General features: G+C 34.4%; 1 protein-coding gene across 1 annotated transcript; it reads right to left on the reverse strand.

Moving 5' to 3' along the window:
- Nucleotides 1-1232: 1232 nt before the first annotated feature.
- LOC110713464 lies at nucleotides 1233-8292 on the reverse strand. The gene is made up of 7 exons (XM_021891906.1): nucleotides 7150-8292; nucleotides 3165-3295; nucleotides 2920-3037; nucleotides 2711-2824; nucleotides 2489-2604; nucleotides 2219-2373; nucleotides 1233-2121 (listed from the first exon to the last, which is right to left on the reverse strand). The coding sequence occupies exons 1-7, from the start codon at nucleotides 7667-7669 to the stop codon at nucleotides 1653-1655; spliced, it is 1623 nt and encodes a 540-aa protein (XP_021747598.1). The 5' UTR covers nucleotides 7670-8292; the 3' UTR covers nucleotides 1233-1652.
- Nucleotides 8293-8875: the final 583 nt, after the last annotated feature.

Consider the following 8875-nt stretch of genomic DNA (forward strand, 5'->3'; position numbering starts at 1 on the left):
AAGAAGGGGTGGGAGGAGAAAGGAGGGAAGGGAAGAATGGTGAGTTTTCCTTCCAAATCTCTCCATTGTTGGAGGGATCAATTTCCTACGATTTAATCATTTTATTTCTCTCCCCTCCAATTCCCTCCCTTCCTCGTTTGCTATCCAAATAAAAGATACTCCATCTCTCCATTTCTCTTCCCTTCCTTTCCCCCCATTTCCTTCAATCCAAACACACCGTAAATGAAATTCCCACAATTAGACCAAACCACCGGGATTGATGACTTGATCCCTCTTTAACGGATCAAAGTTACTTGCAAACGGTTGCTTTAACTCAATTTTAAATGAAGTTGAATATGGTAAGCTAATACTTGTTCATAATTCATATTATATTACATGATTTAAAATGACCAAGTCTGATACTAATTTAAACGAGTTAATTGCCAATGGCGTAGTTGTCTTTGGGAATATTGGTATGAATCTAACAAGACCTGATAAAAAGTAAGGGACCTTTTCTTATCAAGATGAACATAAATTGCAATAAGCTAGTGTAATTGGTTTTAACAAAACTGAATAAACATGATAGGAAATAGGAACATGTGATAAAAAGGCTATCTTTCTTTGGTTCCAATATAAGGCAATATAGTACAACTGAATTTTAGAGGATCAAATTAAATTTAGTGATGCTTGATGATAGTATTACATGAACTTAATGATAATCTAACTAGTAGAGTAAAGGAAGACTGTTGCTTTTATTTCTACTTCTTCATTTGTTTGATTTTCATTAACAGAGATAAGCTCTCATTTGCACCAGATAAACAATGGCAAACTGCTTGCATTGTTGTTTAACTCGACGTTAACACTTTGTTTGGATAAGAAGAAATGGAAGGAAAAGAAGAGAAGAGAAATGGAGGGGGACAAAATCTCTTGTTTGGGTAAAAGATTGGGGGAAGGAAGGGGAAGGAGAGGGAGAGATCCATTTTCCCTTTCTCTATAATCACCATAATCTCTCCAAAATTGGAGAGCTTTGGAGGGAAAATGGAGCTCCCCTCCCCCTCCCTTTCTTTTCCCTTCCCTTCCTCCGTTTTCCCTCCCCTTCTTTTCCTTCCTTCTTTGCTATCCAAACAAAACGTAAGAGATCGAATGTTGCAAAAAAGGAAAAGAAATCCATGAGACAATCTATGATCTCTTTCAACTTTGACATGTCCTGTTTTCTTTGAGGTTTTTCCCTTACTCTTGCCTCTTTTTTTTTCTTTTTTTTTTTTTTTTTTTTTTTTTTTTCCTGAACTGAACTTTTTTTAGAGTTCTTTGTTGTATCAAAAGAGAAAATTAAAATATGCATTGTGCAACCTGAAAAAAAGGGTGAAAAACAATGCTCACAAAGATAGATACAAAATTCCGTCTTTGATACAGGCTCACCCAAACTCTCAATTCTCAAACTCAATGCTTTAAACCCACCAAATGCCTAGTAAAACATAGCAGAAAAAGGTTACAAAATTACCAGCACTACTGCCTAAATCTATTCCTTGAACCAAAGATAACAATCAAAGAAAACCGCTAGGGTCGGCATAAGCAGCATCATATACCTTGTTTGTACAATTTGAGGCACCTCCAGCAGGATGTACATTACTCAGGCTGACTGGTGCTGCTGCTGCCCGGATATAACTTCATAATCACAACACCCTTCCTTCCACACCCGGGTCAGACATGGTGTCTGAAACATGCTCTTCCACCCGAGTGAATGGAAGGTATCGTCCCTTTTGTGCTCTTGGAGGGAGATGCTTAGCGGGTTTCCTTGAACTAACAGCCCAAGGCAAGAACACTCCAGTCCCACCACCACGGGGCATTCTTCTCGGGTTCATAACAACAGGGCGCACAGGAGCAAGCATCATAACTGGAGCTCGGATAAAACCCCACTCTGGAATCATATCCATATCTCCATTTGACATTGCTTGTGGGATTGGCATCCCAGGTTGCCACATAGTCATTGCTTGAGGCAGAGGAGTGAGAGGTGTTGAATGTTGGTTGTGCAGACTGTCAGGGCGGACCCTGGAGAAAGTGATGCTCACCCTTTTGCTAGGAGATGCACACATGACATGTCTTGCCATGTCCGCACTGTTGTTCCTCATGACAAGAAGAGATCTGCCATTATGATGAAAATGCCACATCCAATTGATGTCAGTTTGACAGAACAAAAAAATAAAGCCTTGAGTATGTAGTACAATTGATAAGAACTTACCCTTGTTTCACAGAAAGCATGAGTTGCCCTTTGAAGTTCCCGTCACCATCGTTTACAAGGGTACGTCCAAATGACATCGATGATTCAGAGAGTATTAGAGTGCAAAGTGGTTGGTCCAAATGAGGTGGTTTGAGAAAGGGCTGAGAATATTCTCCCTGAACAGCAGATATAGGAACATTAATCAATTGCTTTAAAATATCTTCTCTAGAATTTTGTAAAAACTGTAAAAGACTATTCTTGATAATATGCATCAAAGATGAGAAATTTTACCTCATCAAAAAAGTTGATAATACAACCATTGGGTTTTCTATTTTCCGGTAATACTTGCCATTGAACAAGATGATCAATAACGCTATGAAGGAAAGCCGGTATTTCCTCAATATTAGCTGCAGATATCGACACAAAATGCTCCATAAGCATAGGTTTGGTAATTTTAGCAGTTGGGAAAATTGCCTTGTAAGAAATGCAAGTATTATTATATCTCAGTCTTACTCTTTGGCTGCTGAGTGGTCTCATCTTTAATTTGTCCAAATATTGGAACACCAAGCTGAATCTGCTCCCTTTTGTTCGCCTTCATCTGTTTGTTGAACAAAATGTATGTTTCACCTGCATATAAATACACAGACACAGCCAGTGTCTAGTAAAACCATTTTTATCAGCAAATTTCATGGAAAAAACAGAAGTGATAATAGAAATCATACCTATGAGTTCTCCGTTTTGGCCAGCAGCTCGGAGCTCATCCACAAAATCATTAAGCTTAACAAGCTCCTGATCAGTGAATATGTTCTCGTACATCTTCAGACCTTTTACAACATTCACCTGCGAAAAGCAGCATTTAGTCAATAACAAACTCAGAAGTTTCGAGTATAACCAAATTTCTACATCATATACAGGTCTATACTCTACACAAAAATAAAAATGTTCAACTTTCGACAGAAGAACTCGCCATGTGCCCTTTCACTGGCTCCTTGGCTACGAAACCTTTTGTCAATTTGATCTGCTCACGACGAGCAGTACAGTCTTCATGATTATCACATATTTCAATGTGATCAAGAGATGGCTGTACTTCATGAGAACCTGCATTCATGCAATCACAAAATATACCCGATATGAATATTTAATCAAATCACTACATAAAGAAGATTATTGAATAATGTGAGCATGATTAACATGATGGCAACATAACATTTCACCCTTATTTTTTTAAAAAAATGACAGAGATATTTAAAAATGGTAAGCTAAAAGATTGTCATTGAACAAGAGGGATCTCAGGAAATCATCTAGAAGAACATTGGAAAAATGCATTTTCCCAAAATGAAATAAGATTGCTACCAAAAAGAACATAACATTTTATAAGGTGCCAATCAGGATAGGTCACCAGTAAAAAAACATGAACTACTGGTATAAACTCTTCGACTATACCTAAACAAGTCATTGTTATGCACTATTATCTTAAAGAAAAACAATGTACAGTACTTCATTTATTCATGAAACTTTACTATAGGAAACTTTATCTACACCAAATAAGGCCAAACTTGGACTCTGCCATTGTTTATGCCTCAGATAAATTTGAGCCACATAAGCACTGCAGCACATAACTGAGTGACAGCAACTGAGAGATGAATGTTCTGAACTCAGGTTTTGGAGACCTAGTTTATTTTATTTCTTTGTTTTTCGACATCACATTATGCTTTTTTTTTAAAAAAATATTTTTTTGGTCTGGATCATATCTAAGTTTAGTGTTCGAGACCATGATCAAACATTTGACACACGATATGATTATGTGTGCCAACTACACCCATCAAAGAATCAGTCTGGCTAAGTGATTAAAAGAAGCCACAAATAACAAGCAAAACATGAAAAAATAACTCCTTGACCCAAGTCCAACAACAACAGTTCACTCATTAAAGGTTTAAGGACAATTTTCCAGCTTAAACTATTCATTACAATATATTCTCTCCGTCCTTTTAAAATCGTCCTTACAAAAACCTAACCGTTTCGAAACAGAGCTTGTTGAGAAAAATCAGCTCCACATGTTACATAGAATCTTCAAACATTTGCTACATAAATGACATATGTTTGGGGATCTGAAAATGTACTTTTCCAACATTATTTACATAGTAATTTTCAAAGTTTCACATTTTTAAAAGTCTACTTAGTTGAAGGAATCAAAGTTAGGAAAAGGAATCTAAAATGTCAGACATCAAAGGGTCAACAAACGCAATTTAATCAAAAGGTTTGTGATTAACACACAATCACTGGCTGAAAGATCCAACGGCCCGCAAAACCCGCCGCCCAAAATAAATGATAGAAGCACACATCTCAATCCCAGAAGAAGAAAGACGTCATTTGATATTTTATACTCCCAAAACAAAACTAACCTGTTAACACTACAACCTTACAGTCTGAACTCTGAAACTGTTACATATTACGTCATAAAACCAACCTCGATCTCCGGGAAATAGTTAATCCTATTCCTCGGGAAATGTTTTAATGAGCATTTTCCGTATACAACGGGTATACCGGAAAATGCTCTTAATACTTAGCTTGATCATACACCCCGGGATATGGTTTAATAGTCGTGTGCACGTTCATATTTGTGTTTTATGTATACCAAATTTAGTGTCATACCTTTTGAGTTACGGGTAATGTTTGTACTCCAATATTTAAGATGACTAAATCTGTTGTATATAATAACCGGATAGTGAATAATGGTTTTATTACTCATAATAATAATAATAATAATAAATCCACCGAACTACTTTAGTAGCCTATAAATATATAAACCTAAGAATGAGGCCAAAAGACAAAATAAAAAAGAAACTAAAAAATGAAGGCATTACATCATTGATGATCCAGCAAGGCAAAACACTAGGAAGGTCTCTAAATGGGGACCAATAAAAGCATGGATTATGCCTTCGGAATCTTATTTTCATGAAAGTCCGTCTTACTAATTCCACACTCCCACCTTTTTTTTTTTTTGGGAACTTTTCAAGTTTACCTACTTGTTATGGGTAAAAAATATATTAGATAAATAATCCAATATATTTTTATTGATCGATGAAGGTGGCAATAAATATTTAATGAAGCTACGAAAATTATTTTATCCTTAAAGAGATCTTGTTACTAGATGACTATTTGATTGTCTTGTATCAAAGTAAAAAATATATTGGATTAATAAGAAAGAAGATCAAAGTAGCTTTGTAAAAATCTTCACTTTTTGTCATTAAAATTTTAAATTTACACTTTTCATTTTCATTTTAAAGCAACAAAGTTGAGTTTATAAAGTGGACTAGCTCTTTAAAATTATCAAGCAAGGACATTATAAATGTGTTAATTATTCAAATTATCGTAATATATTCAAAAAAAAAAAACAAAAAAAAAAAAAAACAAAAACTAAACAATCAGATGAATTAGGTGACATTTTCAGCTGAACTGCCCTAATAATTTCTAAGTACTGACCTGTGTGGTTGGGTATAAAAGGTGGTGCGTTTCATTTTCAGCATTGTTAAAAGGATTCTGGATTCTTCTTCTCAATGCTGATTTTATTCAATTAAATTAAAGATAAATTAAACTAAATAAAATTATATGGAAAAAAATGGAATAAAAAACATGCGTGTTACCATTTCCGCAAACAAACAAGTTCTAGCCGGCCAAAAACATCATTATTAGTACTCCTCCGTATTTCATTTGTGTTGTGATCTCGCATTGAATTTCGGATCTCTGAATCATGATTTTTAGTTTAATTTTTAATTAATGATATTTTAATTTTATAACTAAAATTTCCTGCCACACTTTATGACGTACGTCTATGTTAATTAATAATTAATGCTAACTTCTTGTTTTATTAACGTCTTAATTAATTAATTAATTGGTGATTTCTCCAATGTGAAGGCAGACTCAACGCTAAACGAGAGGATGATTAGCGGTACAAAGGAAGATTTGTTATGTACACGTCGGCTTATTTACGGCTGTACTTTTTTACAAGCGACAAAATAACATGTTAACGGTCTATTTAACAGATAATTAATAATTTGAGTAGTAATCAATAATACTCCATATGTAATTTTGTAAAGACCTCAAAATTACTACCTCAGTTACATATTATAATCGTTGCAAATAATATGTAATGGAGGTAGTACTTGTTAATTGTCAGTTTAGTAGACAATCTACCATCAATAATTTATCATATGCACTTGATATGTATTTTTGTAGGAATATTTTATAAAATGTCCTAAAATTTGCCTACCCTTTTAATTCAATACCATATACTATTAAATGGTTATATTTGACTACTCATACTCCGTAATTGGTATTCCAATAGAATAAATTTTTTTTACGTACAATAGTGTTTTTCAATTATCACTGCCTAGCAAACCAGACCATAACTAACAAAGCCATCGTAAAAAATTAAAAATTAAAAAAATTGCATAATTAACATCGTGGCAAAATAAGCTTAATGATTACAATACCCTAAAGTCTTTGAATAACAAAAACCTTTTCTAATTATATTACCACAAAAAGAAAATTTTACTTTTTATGGAAATAAATCAACGTTTTTTTTTTTTTGAGGGGATGGAAATAAATCAACGTTTTTGTGATTTAATCTTAGTTTCCTATTTATCAAAAAAAAAAAAAAAAAGGTTTGTTTTCAAGCATTTCCTAATTCTCGTCACACTTTTTAGCACTTCAATTTTTATAATATTAAAAGTTCAAAACTGGAGAAAAAAAAAAAAACAAGAAAATAACAAATTGCAAATATCTACGATAATTTGTATGAAAAGTAGAAAACTACCCAAAGAAAAAAGAAAACGCATAAGAAAAAAGAATATTCGAATGAAAATTGCTAAAATTAATTAAAAAAAAAATAATGAATAAAAAAAATGGAAATTTTGAAGCAAAAAAAATAAAGGTTTGTATTTAGTACTTACCTGTGTCAGTGATATCACTATCAGGTGAATCTTCTCCTTCACTAACACAACCATTACCATTACCATTACATTTAACACCATCATCATTATCAACAACCTCTTTCTCGAGATCATTCTTCGCAATCAATTTCTTCTCATCGAGATCATTCTCGTCGGCTCTCGATTCCGACACAACAACCTTCTCCCTTTTGGCGGCGGCTTTCCGGAGTTCATGAGCGACATCAGAGATGGTAAAGTATTTCTGCATCTGAAGCACAGGAATCCAGTTAAGCCGTCTCCGGTGGATCGCAGAGAAAACGCCGTCGTAATCCGCCGGAATATCGCCGGAGCCGCCGTTGATCTGGACGAGGTGGTGGCAGAGAGCGTCGATGATCGCGTTTGAAGCGGCGAACTCACCTCTGTACCATTCAATGACTTTGTCTTTTTGTGAAGGGGTTAAGACTCCGGTACCGGTGAATGCCGGTGATATTGCCGGAGCTACTCCTTCTGACGGTGACATTGGTCCCGCCGCCGGTGACATTTTGGTCAAACGCAGCGTTTTGGTACTGTGATTAAACGCAGCGTTTTGGTGGAAATTTGTGTTTTTTTTTGCTGGAATGTTGGAATGGAATGAGAAAGAGAAAAGGCAAATGGCGAGAAGAGTTTGGTGGGAGGTGTTTTTAGTTTTTCGGTTTTTTTTTATTTTTGGTCATTTTTCAGGGTTTTGGGGGGTTTTATATAATGGAGGTTTTTTTTTTTTTTTTTTTTTTGAATTTTTTAATTTCGCTTTATTGTTTGAAGAAGTGGGGCCAAGGAGTGACATGTCAAATTTGGAAAGGACATGACGTGGCCAACTTTCAAAGGGAGTGAATTATTTAATTTATTTTTAAAAATAATAAATTTGTTTTGTGAGGGTGGAAAGGAAGGTTCGCTTAATGAATAGTGGAAGGTGGCTTTTGAGGGGAGGGGAAGGTAGGGCGGTATAGAAAGTTACGGAATTGTCCTTACTCTTTAGGGTGGGTTTTCTATGTTTTTTGTTTATTTATTTATTGGTTGGTTTTGTTTTTAGACTAAAGGTAAACAATAATTTTAAAAGTGATCTCAAGACTCCTATTCTCATAGACGGAACTGAATTGAACTAAAATGAGCTGAGCTGAGCTGAAATGAATATTTTAGAAGAGAAGGAAATTAAGAGCTGACCTGACCTGAACTGAAATTAATTGAGATGAGCTGAACTGAACTGAACTGAACTGAAAATAAACGTATGTGAACATGCCCTTAACCTAAACTATTAAAAATAAGGAAGAAAAGAAACTATATGCTTACAAACAGATTAAAATTTTAATGATCAGCATTTAACAGTCGAGAGAAAAAAAAAAAAAAAAAAAAAAAAAAAAAAACATAATTTGCTCAGTTAGTAATGTGATATACATGCAAAGATATGACCGAAGATAAAATATGGAAGAAGTATTGATTTGGGAAAGGGATTCTCATCCCTTTTGAGAATACTATGCTTCACGCTATAAAATATTACTCTCTCCGTCCCTAAATTACATTCCTCTTTGGAAATTTATGCGGGAATCAAGGAGGAAAGAATAAGACAAATAACAATAATTAGATAATGCAATGGCAAGTACAAAACATTAAATAATGTTTTTGAGTAAAACAAAGATAGATTAGTGATTACTCATTACATATCATCAATCCTTTGAAAAAAAAAGGACCAATCACATGCTCCTAATTGAAA

Source organism: Chenopodium quinoa, unplaced genomic scaffold (genome assembly GCF_001683475.1).
Source record: "Chenopodium quinoa cultivar QQ74 unplaced genomic scaffold, ASM168347v1, whole genome shotgun sequence".
NCBI classification, from domain to species: Eukaryota; Viridiplantae; Streptophyta; class Magnoliopsida; order Caryophyllales; family Amaranthaceae; genus Chenopodium; species Chenopodium quinoa.

What these genes read in the sequence shown, in the direction of transcription:
- LOC110713464 (XM_021891906.1), bottom strand. Translation starts at nt 7,669, where the DNA reads ATGTCACCGGCGGCGGGACCAATGTCACCGTCAGAAGGAGTAGCTCCG. An exon ending in CCAAAACGGAGAACTCATAG is followed by an intron (nt 2,825 to 2,919) that starts GTATGATTTCTA and finishes ATTTATATGCAG; the next exon opens with GTGAAACATACATTTTGTTC. An exon ending in TTATCAACTTTTTTGATGAG is followed by an intron (nt 2,374 to 2,488) that starts GTAAAATTTCTC and finishes TCTGCTGTTCAG; the next exon opens with GGAGAATATTCTCAGCCCTT.